Here is a 19,122-nt window from a genome sequence, read left to right as displayed (position 1 = left end):
AGCAAACTTTATTATTATTATTATTATTGTTATTATTAGAGATGGGATCTCACTCTGTCACCCAGGCTAGAGTGTGGTGGTGCGATCATAGTTCACCGCAGCCTCTAACTCCGGGGCTCAAGCAATTCTCCCACCTCAGCCCCTGGAGTAGCTGGGACTATTGGCAGACGCCACCACGCCTGGCTAAGTTTAAAATATTTTGTAGACACAGGGTCTTGCTATGTTGCCAAGGCTGGTTCTTGAACTCCTGGGCTCAAGAGATCCCCCCATTTCAGCCTCCCCAAATGCTAGGATTACATGCATAGGCCACTGTGCCCAGCCATTCATTTATCATTGAAGAAAGAAAAACATTTTTAAGAATTGAGTGTAGCCTAAGTGGTACAGCGTTTATAAAGTTTCCAGTTGTGCACAGTAATGTCCGAGGCCTTCACACTCACTCACCACCATTCACCGGCTCGCCCAGAGCACCTGTCAGCCCTGTGAGCTCCGTTCACTGTGATGCAGGTGCACCACCTTCCACCCTTCATACGTCATGTCTACAGCACCTTTTCCATATTTAGACACGTGCAGCAGGCAGATGCTTAGCACTGTGCCACGGCGGCCTACTGCATTCAGCATGGTCATGAGCTGCACACTTTTGCAGCTTGGCAGCAGCACGCTAGGCCGTACAGCCCAGGGGTACGAGAGGCCATGTGGCCCAGGGGTGTGGGAGGCCGTATGGCACAGGGGTACGAGAGGCTGCACAGCCCAGGCTTGTGTAAGTCACTCTAGGAAGTTCCTGCAGAGACAACACTGCCCAACAGCACATTCCTCAGCATGCATCCCTGTCATCCAGCATAGTGAGACTGTATTAAGACTTACACATACACACACAGGTGAGTGCTGAGTATCCCCTACTGGAAATGCTTGGGACCAAGTGTCTGGGATCTCCGGTTTTTCCGGCTGTTAGAATATCTGTATTACGTGCCTGCTGGCTGAGTAAGCATCTCATGCAAATATTCATCCCTAATCTGAAAATCCGGTATCGGAAACGCTCCATTAAGCATTTCCTTTGAGCGACAGATCCACAATCAAAAAGCTGTGGATTTTGGAACATTTCCGATTTCAGGTTTTCCAATCGGGGAGGCTGGACCTGTGTACCTTTCCCCCTCATCCATACAACACACCCGGCAGGTCGACATTGCCACAGACCTGCTATGCTCAACTGTGAAGTCACACACGGTGGTGGTGCTGGGTTTGCCCAGTTCTGCCATCTGTGCTGTCCACACCTCTGGCCCTGACGCCCATCCTGCAGGCCTCTGAGCCGGGGAAGGCCCCAGGCAGCAAGGAACGAGGAGCCTGCTGGAACCAGTGTGTCTCCCGGACCCCAGAAGTTCACGGTTTTGCCCCAAACTGCATTTGCTCCATGCCCCTGGTCTGGTCAATCCACTTCTTACCATCAATTTTCTCACTCTCGTAACAGGAGGCTTCCTTCCCTGGGTCTTGAGAAGAGGGGAAAAGGGAGGTGGGGAGAATTCCGTGAGAACCACTGGGAGGAGTGCAGCCAGGATGGAGAGACCAGGAGCTGAGCCTCCCTCCCTCCAGGCCCAGGCAGGGCATGGCCTTCCCAGAAGTTCTAGGGACTCTGGAATCTGTCTCCTCTCGGGAGGGAGAGGAGCAGAGGCAGCAGGTTCCCGCTGGGAAGAGCTGGAGCTGAGATTTGCCTGCCTTTCCCCCAAACGGCAGCCCGGGCAGGCAGCTCCCTCCACCCACGCGGCAACAAGAGGCTTGGTCCTGGCTGGGATGGGAAGCCCTGTTCTCCTTGGCAAAGCAGTGGGGGACGGTGTGGCAAACCCTCAATTATCCCAGCACACATCTGTGGAACCCACTCGACTGGAAACAGGCTTGGCTATTTCTAACTCCGTCTGCAGCCCCCTTTCTGCCTGAAGAATCATTTGGGATGGCCGGGCGCGGTGGCTCACGCCTGTAATCCCAGCACTTTGGGAGGCCGAGACGGGCGGATCACAAGGTCAGGAGATCGAGACCATCCTGGCTAACATGGTGAAACCCTGTCTCTACTAAAAAATACAAAAAACTAGCCGGGCGAGGTAGCAGGCGCCTGTAGTCCCAGCTACTCGGGAGGCTGAGGCAGGAGAATGGCGTAAACCCGGGAGGGGGAGCTTGCAGTGAGCTGAGATCCCACCACTGCACTCCAGCCTGGGTGATAGAGTGAGACTCTGTCTCAAAAAAATAAATAAATAAATAATCATTTGGGGTAAAATCAGATAAAATGAATGACGTGGCCAGGAGGCTGGGGTTTGGCGAGATCTCTCAGGAACATAGGAGCCATGTATGCCAGCCCCTAGGTGGCGTGGGGCGGGGAAGGGGGCCTATCTCCCTGCTCTCCCTGCCCTCCCACACTGGCCTCTGCCCTCCGTGGCCCTATCTCAGGAGGGCAGCTCGGGGCAGACCATCCTGGGCAGCTCGGGGCAGACCTCGTGATGCTCAGTGCCCTGGGGGTGCCTTTCTGAAGCCAGGAGACCAGGGTCAGAGCCCCCAGGGAGCACCTAGACTATGTTCCTCATGAGACGGGGAAACTGAGTCTCATGGGAGCACAGTGGCCTCGCCAAGGCTCTACACCAGGGTCAGGAGCTGGCCAGGACAAGGTGATTCCAGAGTGTCTCTTATCTCTCCTCTGGACAGTGGAGACCAGGGTCACCGCTGCATGGCCCCGATGAGTCAGTGACCATCTGCAGGCAGAGGTGCCAACATGAGCCCTGGCTCTACAGGTTGGCTGCTGTCTGTTCACTGTTTATCTCTTCCCTTTTTCTCCCCTGAAACCTGTTTTTCTGTCTGTCTGGCAGAGCCCTAGAACGCCCTCTCCATAAGCCAGGCCGTGAGCTGGGGGCGTGGGGCAGCCGTGAACAGCACGAGTGCCTCTCCTGTCACCAAGCTTGGTGTCCTGGGTACAAAGAGGCAGGAATGACAGGTGGACGGGGCAGGACTGACGCTGGTCTCCTGGTCAGAGCTCCTGCCAGAGGATTCGGCAGCTCTTGGCACCCAAGGGGGAGGATTTCTCAGGAGGCCGATGGCCTCACCCAATGAAGGGCAGCTCGGAGGACTTGGAAAGTAGGCTCACAGGGAGCCTTTGAAAGCTCGAGCGTTACAGGTCGTCCAGAGGGTCTGCAGGGACCAGGACACCGAGCGAGGGCCAGCAGAGCTATCCTGTGGCTCTGGGGATGGCAGGCAGGGATGCAGGATCACAGCTCTGGGAGAAGCACAGGTGCACGGTGGGCTGGAGCTGAACCAGCCAACAGGGATCCTGGTGCAACATGACCGCTCTACAGGTGACACTTATGAGACTCGCCTCCTACAGCCTCTGAAGTGAGCCGCAGTTACTTCCACTCAACAGGTGGGAAGACTGAGACTCGGGGAGGTGAGGCTGTGTGTCCAGTGTCAGCCCTCATGAACATGCTCCAGAGGCCCAGATCCTTCGAGCAGGAGATCCCTCCACGTCAATCAGATGGGGCGCAGGAAGGTCTGGGAGGCCCCAGCCCTTCAAAGAGGGGAGGGGGCGAGTGGGGTGCTGGGCACAGCTGCCAGCAGGGCACGTGGGCTGGGCAGGAGAGAATGTGGAGTGGGAGGAGGAGCGGAGAGGGAGGAGGAAGAGCAGGAGGAGAGGGTGGGGGTTGGGTGAGGCCAGGGGAAAGAGGCTGTGAAAGGAAGCCTGGGAGAGAAATGGAGCAAGAAGCATCTTTAAAAACCAGGCACCCAGCAGTGGGGGAAACACAGGAGGGGCATGCTTAGGCTCCCTGGGGACCCTCAAGGGACAACTAACCCAACAGAATAAAACTTCTGGCAGAGTTGCCTGTCAGGAAAAACACAAGGTGGCAGGTGTTCTAGGAGGGGAGCCAGCAGAAGAAGGGGCCCCACGTCTGAGGAACCCAAGAGGGCTTCCTGGAGAAGGGGTCTACAAGCGAGCTGGGCCCAGGTGAAGAGGACGGAGCCAGTGGGCCTTGGTGCTGGGGTTCCAGGGAGAAACGCAGGCACAAGTTGGCAGCTTCTGCCTGCGGGGACTTCACTGCTCAGAAATGAAAATGATGGACCAAGGTGGGGTCTCGGCAACCATGACGGGAGTGCCAGGAACGTGGCCCCACTTACTCCTGTGGGTCAGACGTAACTGTGCCTGCTTTACAGATGAGGCAAAGGCCCAGCCGGCACCCCGCTGGCAACAGCTGTGCTTGGGCACCAGCCCACACGCTCACCTCAGTCAGCCCCCTGCCTGGGTTGCCCAGAGAGCCCCCTGCCAGGCCCATCCCGGAGCTCTCAGCCCTGCCTGCAAACACCAACTTGTAAAGCCCTTCCATCCTTTTCTTAATCTCCCCGATCCTGTGAGCTTCAAGCATGAAAACACAGTGCATGTCACACACGGGGAAAGCGGGTAAGCTGAAAGCAACCTCGTTCCCTGACACTGTCCACCTGTGCGAGCCCCCAGGACAGGGCCCAGAGCAGGTGTGGTGGGCGGCCGGCAGGGTGGGCAGCAGGGCCACTGTGGGCACCAGGCCTTGCTGGTGGAGCGCTGGGCCAGTGGCCCGTCTGTCCTTCCGGAGGCGGCTGCCTCAGCTCCGTGGCTCCTGACCCAGCACAGCCAGCCCTCACAGGGCCTGCAAAGACATATCCACGCAGGCCTTGGGCCAGGACAGGCTGTGGTCCAGAAGGTCAGGTCAGGCCAGGCCTGCCAGTGGAAAGAAGGGACAGCAAGGGCTGGAGGATGGGCAGTGAGGGGGTGGCCTGGGAGGGTGCCAAGGCTCCAGATCACAAGGGTCTAGGAAGGGAGGCGGGACACCCGGCAAGAGCTGCAGGGCCCAGGCCAGATCCCTGAAGGAACCGTGGCTCCTCAGGGCGAGCCAGGCCTCCTGTATGCTGTGTGTCCTTCAGGCCTGGGGCGAGCTGGCCAGCTCCTGGGCTCTCTGCTGCCTGCCTCCTCCTCCTGGGGCCCCCTTCCTGCCTCTCCCTGACCTCAGGAGCCTGGGAGCTAAGAGGGCTCCAAGCCAGGGAGGAGGGCAGGGGTTCCCGCACACGCCACGGGGGCTGAAGGTCCCGCCCAGGATGTGGGGGCTGAAGGTCCGGCCACTGGCAAGCTGAGGCCAGTCCAAGCCTTCTGCTATCAACATCCTGCCATGGCCGGGGTCCTGGGGGCGGGATGAGGGCCGAGGGAGCTGAGATGCTGGCTTGAGCAGGGAGAGCGGCAGGGCCCGTGCTCGAGGGTATGACGGGGATGGACCTGGTGTCCAGCAAACCCGAGGACACCGGGCAGGGGTGCGCTTCAGGGCTGACAGGGGCCAAGGAACTACTTGCTAACGGGGTTTTTTAAAAGTAACACAGGAGCACACACAATGGAACCCCAGGATCCTGAGTTCCCAGGTGTAAATGAACCTGCCTACATACGTGCCTAGGTATAGAACACCAAAAGGGAACACAGCAAAGTGGGACGGCGGCTGCCTTTCGCGGGAGGATGATGACTGGCTTCTTCCCTCTTTGGAATTTTCAACACTCTAAATAGAAAACACTGCGGAGGGTGCCCCAAGGTTCCGCTGGAGTTGGTCTTCCTAAGATCATCGCTTCAACTACAGCAGACGCAGGGATCCGGGGAAACACCGCCTCTTAATTTGTAAATGTTGATGTAACAGGTGATGTGTTAAGTGATGACGGTTCAGGATACGCCTTTATTAATACTAATCATTTTCTTTTTCTTTTTTTTTTTTTTGAGACGGAGTCTCACTCTGTCGCCGGGGCTGGAGTGCAGTGGCCGGATCTCAGCTCACTGCAAGCTCCGCCTCCCAGGTTCACGCCATTCTCCTGCCTCAGCCTCCCGAGTAGCTGGGACTACAGGCGCCCGCCACCTCGCCCGGCTAGTTTTTTGTATTTTTTAGTAGAGACGGGGTTTCACAGTGTTAGCCAGGATGGTCTCGATCTCCTGACCTCGTGATCCGCCCGTCTCGGCCTCCCAAAGTGCTGGGATTACAGGCTTGAGCCACCGCGCCCGGCCAATACTAATCATTTTCAAAACCCACGGAATTTCTATAATGCATTAAACACCTCTGTGAATTATTCAAAGTATACAGAATTATACAAAAGCGAAGAAGTACATTTCTGATAGCTTATTTAAAGACTTGGTGTGTTTTTATTATTCAAAGGTTTGAGACTTGCATGAGTGCAGAAATGGATGAATGTGATCTGAGAAGCAGGAAATCCAGAAGGAACACAGAGCAAGCCCGGCGTAGGGCCCCAGAGCGGCGCAGGCTGTGAAGACAGGCGGGTTGTGCAGGAGGAGGAGGAACAGCCAGGCTAAGGCTGAATCAGACAGGCAGTGGCTCGTTGCTGTGAGAGGCTGGTGGACATGCGTAGGCCGCACTGGGTACAGCTTTTATACAAATCAAAGTTGGTTTTCGGTTCTATAAAGACGTGCAGAGGCTGCAGACTGCAGGCGGTTTAGATGCCCGTTCCAGACCATAGCAGTCCCAGGTGGGGCCCGTCTCTGCCCGTCCTGATCTCCCACAGCCACCGCCCCCTCCAACCTTCCTGAAGCAGCCACATGCCAAGACGGGGCTGCAAGGCCTCACCAGGGCCACAATGCCACGCCAGGCTGACGGCACCACCTTCACAAACGGCAGGTTAGCTCACTGGGGCAGTGATGAACAAGCCGTTGTCACCCCGGGTTTCCAGCTGCTGGAGGTCCACGTGGGGCCACCTCCACCCTGAGGGTCAACATGTAACACCTCGATTTCTGCTACCGGACCCTGCTCACCCAAGGACTCTTCATGTCCACAACGGTGGACCCAGTCCTGCTTCACCAGCAAACCAGAAGAGCGCCTGCTGGCTCACAGGACGAGGGTGTGGAGATGCGGCCGGCTCTCCTTTCCTCTTCTAGTCTGTCTACCTCGCCTTGCGCTGGCCTCTGGCTGCTGTCCCGCTGTGCAGCCTGGCGGCTTAGAAGGCGCCCCTGCCCCAGCCCCATGTGGACTTCAGCCCTCCCCAGGCGCCGCTGCCGCTGAACACACTGACACACGCCTGCGGCCACAGCCCTTATGGAACAAAGCCCAAGTTGCGACAGACAGAGGCTGAGAAAGTCAAGGGAGCGGCCCAGGGCCTTCCACACCCAGAGGGTCCAAGGCTGCAAAGCCACATAGGGTTGGCCCAAGGCTGAGAAGCCTCAGGGGGTGAAGCCTCAGGAGGTGAAGCCTCAGGATAGCCCAGTGCACCTCCTTCCCGCCTGGCCCTCCACACCATCCCCTTCGCAAAGCTGCTCCTTTGCCGAGGGCTATGGTCAGATCTCCCCATGAGAGGAGACAGAGAGCTAGAGGGCAGTCACACACAGGACCCACCTTGAAGATGAGGCAGTCGCCCGGGTGCTCGGCGTACAGCGAAGTCAGACGGTACTGGTTCTCCGTGGTGATGTCGATCTGGTAGCCGGTGAGGGTGTAGCAGGCCTTGCGGAACTCCTGGATCTTGGTCTGGAAAACCTCCTTGAGCCGCTGGTTCTTCAGCTCGGCGCTCTCCACCTGCTTCTTCAGCTCTGCGGGAGGGAGGAAAGGAGACAGTGAATGCAGCACCAGGCCGGAGGGGTGGGGAACCAGGAGCGGCCAGGGCAGGGAGGAAGCAGAGTACAGGCGGGAGTGGCGGCTGCCCAGGGACACAGGAGGCCCCCGTGTCACACCAGCCAGCCTCCATTGGCACGCAGGAGAGAACAAGAGTGAGGGGTGAGCTGATAAAGGCTGATCCTCTGGTGGTGGTTATAATAAAGTTACTGCATTAAGAACGGTAACTCTGAGAGCCAGACTACGAGCAGCCCGGGAGAGACCAGCCCTCAGCCAACAGAATGACAACACCTGGAGCCACCCGGTCACTGCCAGGAAGCCGCAGGATCAGGCATGACTCAGGGGCGCACCTGCCCCAACGCTCCAGCGACTGAGGCGAGAACCTGAAGAGTAGCTGCTGCTGAGGATGTGGATCCCAAAGTGAAGGCCTGGGCCGTCACACCACCCAGCGATCCTGACCATCTGTTCCCAGGCTGCTGCCTGGGTCCTTTCTGGGGTTGGATGCCTTTCCCGCAGGAGCCAGCACCGAGAAACAGGCAGGCAGGCAGGAAGCCACCTGGACATTCCGGATCCTATTGCCCCGGGGCTTTACCTGCCAGCCACCTCTGAGGCCAGGCCACTCGTGAGACGAGAGCCGAGCCAGCACCCCCAGGCCCACTGTCCCCAACATGGCTCTAAGTGACCATTCAGGGTACAGTCCCGTGCCCCGCCCCCCGCTGCCAGGGTTTACGGTTGCTTGGGGAGGAACTACTGAGCAGAGCCATCAGGAGGATAACAGCGATTATCATGAATCTTCTCACCCGAAAGGCCTTCCAAGTAATTAAACCTCGATTTATCCCCACCATTAATTATTAGGACTGGCTCCACTTAGACGCACACAGAGCCGTCCCCTAGGCTGGGTGCTTCCCAGCAGTGCTGTCTGGAGCTGGCGCTGGGGAGCCCTCCAGGGGCCTGGGACCACTCCAGGCGGGGCCGGGAGCCTGCTGGACCCTATCCTGCAGGTCACAGGAGCTGGGCCAGCTGCCAGCCTCCCTCCATTACGAGGGACTGAATCACAGGACTGGTGTAGGCACCCACATCCAGGCACAGGATGGTCAGCTCCCTAGCTGGGCTGAGAAAGAGGACATTAAAGTCAACCACAGCCACAAGGTTGGAGAGAACAAGGGTTCCAACCCCAGGCAGTACCCGGGGGAAGGCTGGTCCTGAGTTAGAGATGAGTCTGAAGGCCCCAGGACAGGTGTGGGGTCCCCCACAGCCCACTCTGGGGGAGTGTGAGGAAAGGTACACGTGTGAATGCCTGCTGGCCAGGTCACAGCGAGTGAGAGAGGGGCTGCCGGGGAGTTTGTGCACAGCGGCCAGAAGAGGCTCTGATGGGCCAGTTTAAGGCAGACGATGCAGTCCAGGTTGCTTCCTGGAGATGATCAGGGACAGGGGAGCCAAGGGCAAACGAGAAGCCCTCAAGTCTACAGAGGAAGACGGAGAATGTGGGAGGGGCCGCGGGTCCAGCTCGGCTCTGCCTCCTTGACCTGTGACCTCGAACCTACCCCTTCACCCCATCTCCCAGGTCCTCTGTCTGCAACACAGACACAGGCAGGCAGCTGCCTTCAGAGGCGGTAAGCCAGATCACGCACTGGAGGCCACTGCCGAGAGTGCGGGGCCGCTGGGCACCCCCGACGGCGTGAGCTCAGTCGAGCAGCCCATTCCGTGTGCAGATGCACTCACCGCCTGGCTGTGACAGCTACGAACACGATCCAATCCCCAATTCACACACGAGGACACTCAGGCTCACAGAGATTCGCCGCTTGGCTGCAAGAGCAAGGGCACTGCCTGCCATGGGTTCTGGAAGGAGCAGCAGTGCAGGGCCCCTGTTAGCGGCATCTGGATGTCAGGGACTGGGAGGAGACGAGGCCTGTACCACCGTGGGCCTGTCAGCAGAGGGGCCCTGGCGCCCGTCCACCTGTGGGATGACAGCATCGGCACTGATTCGGCCCTCGCCTGACCTGGCCTCCTCCCTCCGTCGCTGGCAAAGATGGCCCTGGGGGACGTTGTTATTCCACAGCCCCGCCCCTCTGGCAGGAAGAGGCCCGGGGCCCTTGATGAATCAGGCGACGAAATCTGAAGGTTAATTGGCAGCTCTGACCCCAATATTCTTCCCTGCGTCCCTCGGCTGATCCTCCTGAAGACAGGGCCATCGGTAGCAGGAGTTCCCACGTGCGCAAAGAAGAACGCAGAGACCATGTTTCAGGGGCCATATTTCACCCTAACACGGCCCATGCTGCCTTTGATAGATCTCAGACGTCCAAAGGGGAAGAATCAGATTTTGGTAATAAATGCAGCCTGACCTTGGAGGAGGAAAGAGCCCTGTTTTCCGATAGACCTCAAAGCCGCCTGTGCCACTCACAGACCTCTGGAAGCTCCGGGGCTCCGGGCTGCATGGCCCACCCATGGCAGGTTGGCATGAGGTCCCAGGGTGAGGAAGGTGGTGTGTGGGGCCCCCTCTCAGAGGCGAGACGACCCCCCATGCAGCTGGGAGCAGCAGGAGCCGCCGCATTCACTCCTGGGGCTGCTCTCTCGCCCTCTGACAGCCAAACCCAGGGCCCTGGAGGGGAAGGGTCCGTCCTCCATGCCACACAGACCTGCGGAAGCGAGGGGGCCCTGACCCTGGTCTCCAGTCCAGGTAGAGAAGGGTCCATCCTCCAGACAAGGCTGCCTCGATGGAGTCGGTTCAGCTTGGGGCAGATCAAGGCAGCGTTCTGACCCCCCTTTATCCCTGTAATTCAGTGGCTTACATAAACGTGAATGAATAATTCACACAATGGTTTGGATAAAATAAATAAAAGATGGGTTTTCCGTCTCGGAGATGTCATCGCTTTCTTGCCAGTTGCTCTCACGTGATCTCCTCCCAAGTGAGCCAGGAGTCCGGGGTTCCTCTGGACTGGGTTCTGTGGACCTGGATCCTGGGCAAGCTCCTCTCAGAGACCCCAGAAGCCAGTGGCAGAGACCCCCAGGGTGAGAGGTGACAGCCCTGTGCCCGACCCTGGCCCTGGGACTACAGAGGCACCGCCCAGGCTGTTCTCAGGCCCGACCTGCGACAGCAGTGCATGGGCTGAGGCGAGGCAGTGGTGCGGCCTGCAGCGCTCCAGGACCCCGTCCCCCGCCCAGCCCAACCTGCTGTGTGCTCAAGGCCTGCGGTGCCAGGGGTGCTCAGGGATGGAGCCCAGCTCTGCAGCCCTGCTCTCGGGGGTGGCCCCACCAAGGCTTTTAGGCCTCCCTGCTGGCCTCCAGGGTCACCCCAGGCTTAGAGCTAAACCGCAAGGAGGCCCTGAGCCAAGCCCAGCCCACCCACAGCCCTGGCTCCCGCCTTCCCTGCCCGGGGATGTTGAACTCTGGCCACACGGAGCAGGAGCACCTGCCAAGGAAGCAGCAGCTCCCCTCTGCCTGGACGCTGAGGGCCCCTCCTCCACACCGCTGGGACCCTTGCTACCTCTAGGAGATACCTGCTATCACCCTGCAGGCACGCAGAGGCACAGGCCTGGTGCTGATGGGCTCTCAAGGCCTCGGTGAGGGGCAAGAGAGGAAGGAGAACAGCAGGTGTTCAAGTGGGAGTCAGAGAGGAAGCGGCGGCGGCTGCCCAGGGCCCGGCCCAGTGGGGTGTCGCAGGGGGCCAAAGGTACCCACGACGCTGGTGCCTGAACAGCTACCCCCTCACCACCTTAGCCCCACACCTGCCTCCTCCTGGAATCACAGGAAGCAGCTGTGAAGAAGACAGAATAAAAATAAATTGTGCTCCATTACGTAAAGGCTAGCTAGTGGGGAAGAGAGGCTTTACAGCACTGAGGGCCGGGATGTCAGGATAAAGGAGCGTTTACAGCATGTATCTCAAGAGGCCCAGTTCACACCCTGGAACATGGAGACTGCTTCTACCTTGGCAGGGCAGGGAGTGCCAGCACACAGCTTTGGCCCACGGGGATGGGGACAGAGATGCCAGGGTCCAGGCCTTTCAGAAGGAGGGAAAAGGAAAACGCAGTACTTTTCTCTACATCCTCTTTACTCCTTCCAGTGTTACGGGGCACATGCAGACGACAGCAAGCAGAGAACCTTTCCAAGGTACCAACAGATCTCAGGAGTGCAGCCCCAGGGCACTGCCTATCCACTTCCGCCCTTCCCCAGAGCCTGAGCTATACCCATGCTGAACCAGGCTGGGCGGGCTATGTGAGCCTCAGGGTGCGGGGAACCCTGCCCCAGGTTCCAGCCTTGCTGCATGTCCTGCAGTGGGAAGGGGACCCAGCACCCCCCCAGCTCTGTGGGCCTGGGCTCTGTGACCTCCCTCTGGGACCTCTCCCGTGAGGCCGGCCTGACCCCCATCTGTGTCCTGGGATGATTTTAAGAGCAGCCTGGGGCTGGGCACAGTGACTCACACCTGGAATCCCAGCATTTGGGAGGCTGAAGCAGGTGGATTATCTGAGGTCAGGAGTTCGAAACCATCCTGGCCAACATTGTGAAATCCTGTCTCTACTAAAAATACAAAAATTAGCTGGGTGTGGTGGCGCACACCTGTAATCCCAGCTCAGGAGGCTGAGGCAGGAGAATCACTTGAGCCTGGCAGGCGGAGGCTGTAGTGAGCTGAGATCATGCCACTGCACTCCAGCCTAGAGTGCAAAAAAAAAAAAGAGCCTGGGCCTAGCTGTTTACCAAGCACCTGCAGGCACCCACAGGCACCGGGCAGCTCTGCTCCGAGGAGGCCGGCCCCTGCACAGCTGAGGCAGCTGGCCCACGTGGGAAGACCCCACAGTGGGAAGAGACGCCAGCCCTACTGCTTCCACAGGGTCCCTGAGCCCCAAGCAGCCGCTTCCCAGGCTGGCCTTAGTTCTCTGGGCTGACACCACTCCCGCTAATCCGTCCAGTCCCTGTCCAGGCAGACAGATCTCCACGCTCCCGCAGCAAGACTCGAGCTGGGGCAGGGCTCTCTCCTGGGGTATTCACGCCCTGCTGGGTGCCTGGCCTGGCAGTTGCGGCAGCTGCATCTGTTCCTGGCCTGACCTAGTCCCAGCCCCACCCCAGGCCCTGAGCCGCGCTCCCTTCCCCAGCTGCCTCTCCTGCACCTGGCTTCTCCATTGCGCCAGCCTCTGGCTCCTGTTCTCCCCATGCTCTTTTCCTGCAGGGCGTGGACTGTGGCACCCACAGAGCTGTTTCAGATGCCTGGGCCTCAGGCTCTTTCCCTGCGGTGCACTCTGAGCTCAGGTGGGCTGGGCCAGGCCTGTGTGTCACTATCACACCTGAGAACCTGGAACATGGAAGTGTGTGACAGGCGCATGCTGAACACGCAGGTGAGTGAAGCCGCCATCCCCTACAGTCCTGAGCTCCTGTCCCTGAGCAAGCTTCACAGTCAGCTTAACCACAAGCAAGCACACACACAGCGGACGGGACACATACGCCCACTGCTGAACGTTCATTTATCCCCGAACACGTGTGCATCTGTCCCTGAACACCCACGTTCAACCCTGAACATACAGCCTTCCCATGGCCTCAGAAGAAAAGTCCTTAAAATCAAGGCAGGCCCAAGAGAGGCTGTGCCATAGCCCCGCCCACAAGCCTGCACTCCCATCCCCGCTGTGGCTAACAGGGTCACTGTGAGAGCACGCGGCCTCCAGGGCTTCAGCCTGTGAGGGGACGGTGAGGGTACCTATGGCCTCAGAGCAGCTCCCAGCTGCTCAGCCCTTGCCATGCCCTCATCCCCACTATCTCCCCACCGCCACCACCTTGCCCCTGTCCCACGGTCCCCCAGCTCCTGTCCCTGACCTGGACAGGTGCCCCAGTGAGGAGCTGGCCTGGGTCTGGGCCCTGCACAGCTGCCACCGAGGACCCCAAGTCCCAGACTCCACAGCAACGCTCGGTTTAGGAAGTGGAAGCAGCAGCTTTTGAAATTTTCCTTTGGGGACTCAGGGCAGAGTCATTTTTCTTTCTAAATAGTGAATAAAATACAGTTAACCCATGTTGGGATTTTCAGGCTTTAAACAACCCACAAAAAGGGACTAATATTTCACCATTAAACAAAGCAGCCCCCGAGGCCCAGGCCAAGCCAGGAGGATAACTCTACTTGGCGCAGGCCCGGCCCCACTGCTGACGCTGCCACGTGGCCAGGAGGAAAGGAGTGATTCCAGGCTCCACACGCTGCCTGTGTGTTCACAGACAAGTCACCTCACCTCTCTAAGCCCCCTTTCCTGCCTGGGTGTGGCGGGAGTGGGGCTAACGTCACCTGCCCCCGGGTCAGTAAGACAGTGGAGGCAAAAACCCTCTGGGCAATAACATGTTCCTCATAAAACACATCCCTGTGCCGTCAACAACCACTCGGCCGTCTACGGGTGTCACAGGTGCTCCGTGCCAGATCTGAGCGGTGGGCCTGAGTCCAGGTGTGGAGTGAGGGGACAGTGTGGTCTGGGCCGCAAGGACACCCAGAAGATTACCCGAGCGTGGTCCGGACTGACTGGAGAGACAGGGCGACCGCCCCGACCACCCCAGAGTGTGGCACAGAGTCCCCAGGAGGAGGCGGCCTGTGGCCCCAGAGCTCAGGAGTGAATCTGGCCAGGGCCACCCTGCAAGGGTGAGATGAAGGCTCTCGGCGGACACGGGCGGCCAGGCAGGACATTTGCCCACATTACGGTCCCAACGATATAGCCTGGCACAGCCTGGGCACAGCACCTTTCCCAGCTCAAAGGTTGGGATTCCAGCATGACAGGCCCAGCAAGTCTGTCCCCGCTGCTGCAGCTGGAGCTGTGGGCTGCCTGGCTTGGGGCTGCAGTTGCCCCCTAACTCTCACAACCACACCCTTCAGCAGGTCCCTGATGACGTGAGACAGGGAACATCATCTGGAACCCTGCACAGCTGAAGACATCTCCGCCTCACCTTCAGGGCTGATGGGTAATTTGGCCAGATGCAGAATTCCAGGCTGTGTATACCCTGCCTTGAGCTGTGTGTGTTTGTCTTTTTGAGACAGGGTTTCACTCTGTCGCCCAGGCTGGAATGCAGTGGTATAACTAGCTCTCTGCAGCCTCGACCTCCTGGGCTCAAGCAATCCTCCCACCGTAGCCTCCCGAGTAGCTGGGACCACAGGAGCACACCACCACGTTGGGCTAATATATATATATCTTTAGGGTCTTTCTATGTTGCCCAGGCTGGTGTTGACCTGCGGGCCTCAAGTGTTCCTCCTGCCTCGGCCTCCCACCGTGTTGGGATGACAGGTGTGAACCCCACACCCAGCCTCTCCTTCAGTGCTGAAGGCATCTCCCTCCGGTTTCAAGTGCTCGGTGCTGCTGTGGAGAAGCCTGAGGCTGTTCTGACTTCTGGTCTTTTACAAGTGACTGGTTCTCACTCCCTGGAAGTGGCGGAGCTGTGTCTCTGTTCTCAACATTATGAAACTCCCCCAGCACGCGTTTCTCTCATGACCCCCCGACACAGCCTGGCTCCCCGAAGTGTCTATTTCCTGTCTCTCTCATTAGACATCTCCTCGGCGGCGGCTGGGCACCTGGCATGAGCAGCAGCCCCAGGGGGTCCTGCCGGACTGCTGCTGGGAAGCTGCCAGCATTGGCATCTCCATATCTTCCCTCTGGGACGGACGGGTCTGACAGGTCAGAGATGACTCTCGGACGCTCGGTGCCACTGGGAATACAAGGCAGGAGGGAACATGCCTGGACTGGGAGCAGCGGGACCAGCCTCTGAAGGTGCCTGGCACTGGGGTGGCTTACTAGTGGGTGACGCATGGGCCTCCACCTTAGGCCCAGGCCTGACCTCAATGAGAGATGACCAAGGATCCCCTGCACGCTGTGGACACAGGAAGCCAGTCGAGGTCCAGGGCTGGGTGAGCCGCCCGAGTGTCCCTGCAGCGAGCACTCAGGGCCCTGGCAGGCACTGGCAGCCCCGGTCCTGCCCAGGCCCAATGCCGAGCCATGCTTCCTGGGACTGAATCATTCATATCTTGCAAACTTCTAAACTATTTCAGTTTTACATTTTTAAATATTTAATAATTAGGCATCAAATATTGATGCAATTTTATTAGCAGCCATGGGCATGGGGCGCTGCAGTGGTTATGGCTGTGGGATTTGTATCCGGGTCCCGGCTGGCTCTGCAAGAGACTGTAGGAGGTGGGGATGCACCTACGGGCTGGCTGGGGGCCCCCAGGATGTCACACCGTGAGAACCATACCCCAGCACGGCCCGTAGCACACCACTCGGCTCATCTCAGGGACTGCCTGCCTGCCCCAAATCCAAATTCCCGGAGACCAGTCCCCAGGAACTGGCTTTGGCAACAGGAGAAAGGGACACCACCCCCTGCCAGCCAGGGCCTGCTGCTGCCCCAAGAAGATGGTCGCTTCAACTCTGCTGGTGCCAGAGGGCCCTTGAGACGCAGCCTCCATGACGAGCCATGAGTCCTCCTGCTGGGCAGAAACTGCACACTCTGCACCAGCGAAGAGACAGTTGCCCTGGAATTCCACACAGAGGAGCCGCTCATAGGCCCACCGCCTGGCAGGCACTGCCTGGGTGAGCTGTGCAGCTTTCAAACAGGGCACCTCTGTGTGATTAACGACTCACTCCAGCAAGCAGCTTGTCACCTGGCACAAAATGATGTGAAAAGACACCAGCAATTACAGCCCACCAGATTACGGGGTGGGAGAGTCCCGGGGTGAGGGGCGGGCGCGGATGTCATATTTGGAGAAGACCCCTCCCCCACCACCGAGAACAGAGCAGCTGAACCCCAAGGGACAGCCCCCTCGGCACCAGGCTCCACAGCCCCCATGGGGTCCTTTGGCAGCAGAGGCCCAGAGGAACCTTGGCAGAAGGAGGGACACTGGCCCCGGTGTCAGTGATTCTCCAGACACCCCGCATATGTGGGGGGATGTGGCACCTGCTGGATGGACATGGAGATGCCTGCAGGAGGCCAGGATCCAGCCCCACAGCCTCTGGCCAGCAACAGATAAGCCACCCTAGCACCAGGACTACAGGGAGGGCTGGTCACAGCAGCCATCCGACGCATCAGCACAGGGCCACCTCTACAGCACCAGCACTGTTGAGGGACCCCTCAAGCACCCGCCAGGCACCAGGCCGCGGGGCCAAAGCTGGAGCCCACGCTGAGCACCGCCCTGGGGGCTGAGCAACTGCCTCCGTCGGTCATTTAGGCTTCAGTTCAGAAATGCCTCCCTGGGCCACCCCCACCGGGGATCCCCTGGGCACCCCATATTTGCTTTCTCCCTAGAGCTCATGAGTATCTGAGTTCGTCATCACCTCCAGATGAGGCCCCTCTTCGGTGTCCCAACCCTCCCTAGTCCGGCGTCAGCCTCCCCTCCACTCCCCGCGGAATCCAGACAGCCTGCAGTGCAGCCCCAGCGGCTCCGCTGTGTCCTCAACCAGCTGCTTCCCTTTCAGTCTCAGCTTTGTCCTGGGAGAGGCCACTGGGGGCTGCTCTCCCTCCCTGCATAACAGCTGTCAATCATGAAACCCTCATGGTGTCAGCCGAGGGCTCCCCCTCCCCTCCATCCCTACAGCCAGAGCGCCCTGCGAGGTCCTGGGTTGCTGACCCCACACCAACCCCCGGGACGCTAGGGCCATCTCCAGGACTGGGGAGGGCAAGGGGCCTGGCTGCTGCTGCAGCTTCTAGATGAGACCCCTCTGGGGCGTCGCGCCCCTCCCCAGTCCGGCGGCACCTCCAGATGAGGCCCCTCTGGGGCGTCGCGCCCCTCCCCAGTCCGGCGGCACCTCCAGATGAGGCCCCTCTGGGGCGTCCCGACCCTCCCCAGTCCGGCGGCACCTCCAGATGAGGCCCCTCTGGGGCGTCCCGACCCTCCCCAGTCCGGCGGCACCTCCAGATGAGGCCCCTCTGGGGCGTCCCGACCTCCCCAGTCCGGCGGCACCTCCAGATGAGGCCCCTCTGGGGCGTCCCGACCCTCCCCAGTCCGGCGGCACCTCCAGATGAGGCCCCTCTGGGGCGTCCCGACCCTCCCCAGTCCGGCGTCAGATCCAGATGAGGCCCCTCTTGGGCGTCCTAACCCTCTCCAGTCCGGCGTCACCTCCAGATGAGGCCCCTCTGGGGCATCCTGTCCCTCTTCCCTGGACTGGGTCTGCACCTCTGGTGCACGCACATACCTTTCCAGCTGCGGCCACCTGGGCAGGGCCACCTCCCTCACTGTGTGAGCTCCCTGAAGGCAGGGGATGGGCCTCAGCCGTTCAACCTGGCCCTCCATGCAGCTGCAGGGCAGAAGTGGTGGCAAAGGGCTGGGCTCCACATCCCCTCGGACACTTGGCGGAGGTCTGGGGGGCTGACGGGAACCATGGCCAAACCGGGAAGTCTGCAGGAGCACAGGGAGCTGTCGGGATAGTTTCCTCCTGACCCGAAACCCTGAAGTGGGGAACACTGGGGTGGCAGGGTTCCAGATGGCGGCAGAGGCCCTGCGTGCAGGTACAGACCCCAGAACCAGCCAGCTCTGCGTGTGCTGGCAGTGAGAACCACATAGTCAGCCCCGCTGACTGGATGAAGGACGGCCATGTGAGAGATGGACGGCAAATGGGGCATGTCTTGGCTCAAAAGGACAACTTAATCTCTCCTTTTCGGGAACATGAGCTGAGAAGCTCTTGTAAAAGGAAGCGGTTGGGGTCAGATGTGACTCCTCCTACTAGGGTGAGGTGAGGCAGGTGCAGGCACCAGGAGAGATGAGAACCGGTGGCTACTGCAGAGGTCCCAGGCCCTGTGCAGAGATGCCAGCTCAAGGAGGGCAAGGGGCGCCCATCCTGTCATGGCTCCTCCTGGCACAGGCAGGGCTGCAGTCCCTGCAGCTGATACACCAGAGCCACCGGAACCCTGTGCCTCCTGTCTCTGCACCAGTGGGGGAACGGTCTTCAGAGCACTTCCCTCTCATCCCACTGGCTCCAGGCAGACCCAGCCTCACAGGCTCACAGCCAGGGCCCCTGTGCAGGCAGGGAGCCCATCGCGCACGCACCTCCCAGAGCCAGAAACACTCCAGAGGGAGCACTGCACCATGGCGACATCACAGCCGAGCCAAGCTGTGACCACAGAACACGGCCACCTCATCTGTTTCTGGAAGCTTCCTTCTAGGAACATGCCCAGCAGCAGGCCCGTGGAGAGAGGCCTGGGGTGGCAGTGGCAAGATCCTGGGAGATGTGGGGATGGGGGCTGCATGGGCTCTGGCCGCTTTGCAAGCCGCATGCATTATTCATTTCCCACAGAGGCTTGCAGAACCTCAGCTGCCCAGCAGGCGAGCCCTCTTTGAGAAGAGGGAAGCCTTTCCAGAGCTCATCTTTTATTGACTGGGTCATTTTCGAGTCAATCTGTCTGCTTTCGGCAAGACGAGAATTTTAAATCTCCTGGCTCTTTTCCTCTTTTTGAGATGTGGCAGTCTATGAAAACCTGCTAATGTAGGCAGCGAGGCCTCGGATTCCGGATGTAATGAGCTCTTCAGATGGCAGGAGACTTGGGAAGGGGACACAAACTGCTCTGGTAATCGGAGCAGCCAGAGAGAGGGCTCTGGAAGGAGCGGGGC

The 19,122-nt window shown here is 59.5% G+C and overlaps 1 protein-coding gene across 6 annotated transcripts in view; it reads right to left on the bottom strand.

The window, feature by feature from the left end:
* MAD1L1 (mitotic arrest deficient 1 like 1) overlaps positions 1-19,122 on the bottom strand; it is a 412,429-nt gene that overhangs the window by 75,196 nt on the left and 318,111 nt on the right. For 5 of the 6 annotated variants that reach the window (XM_033193959.1, XM_033193957.1, XM_033193958.1 and 2 more), the window contains one exon: positions 7,365-7,555. In XM_033193959.1, coding sequence (XP_033049850.1) covers positions 7,365-7,555 — 191 coding nt within the window. Of the gene's footprint in view, positions 1-6,107; positions 6,738-7,364; positions 7,556-19,122 lie in introns of those variants that run through there. The other variant, XM_033193962.1, reaches the window with a different exon arrangement.

The sequence above is a fragment of the Trachypithecus francoisi genome, unplaced genomic scaffold (genome assembly GCF_009764315.1).
Source record: "Trachypithecus francoisi isolate TF-2019V2 unplaced genomic scaffold, Tfra_2.0 Lachesis_group4, whole genome shotgun sequence".
NCBI classification, from domain to species: Eukaryota; Metazoa; Chordata; class Mammalia; order Primates; family Cercopithecidae; genus Trachypithecus; species Trachypithecus francoisi.
Note: the sequence above shows the minus strand (reverse complement) of the source record. Positions and strands in the feature narration are given on the sequence as shown.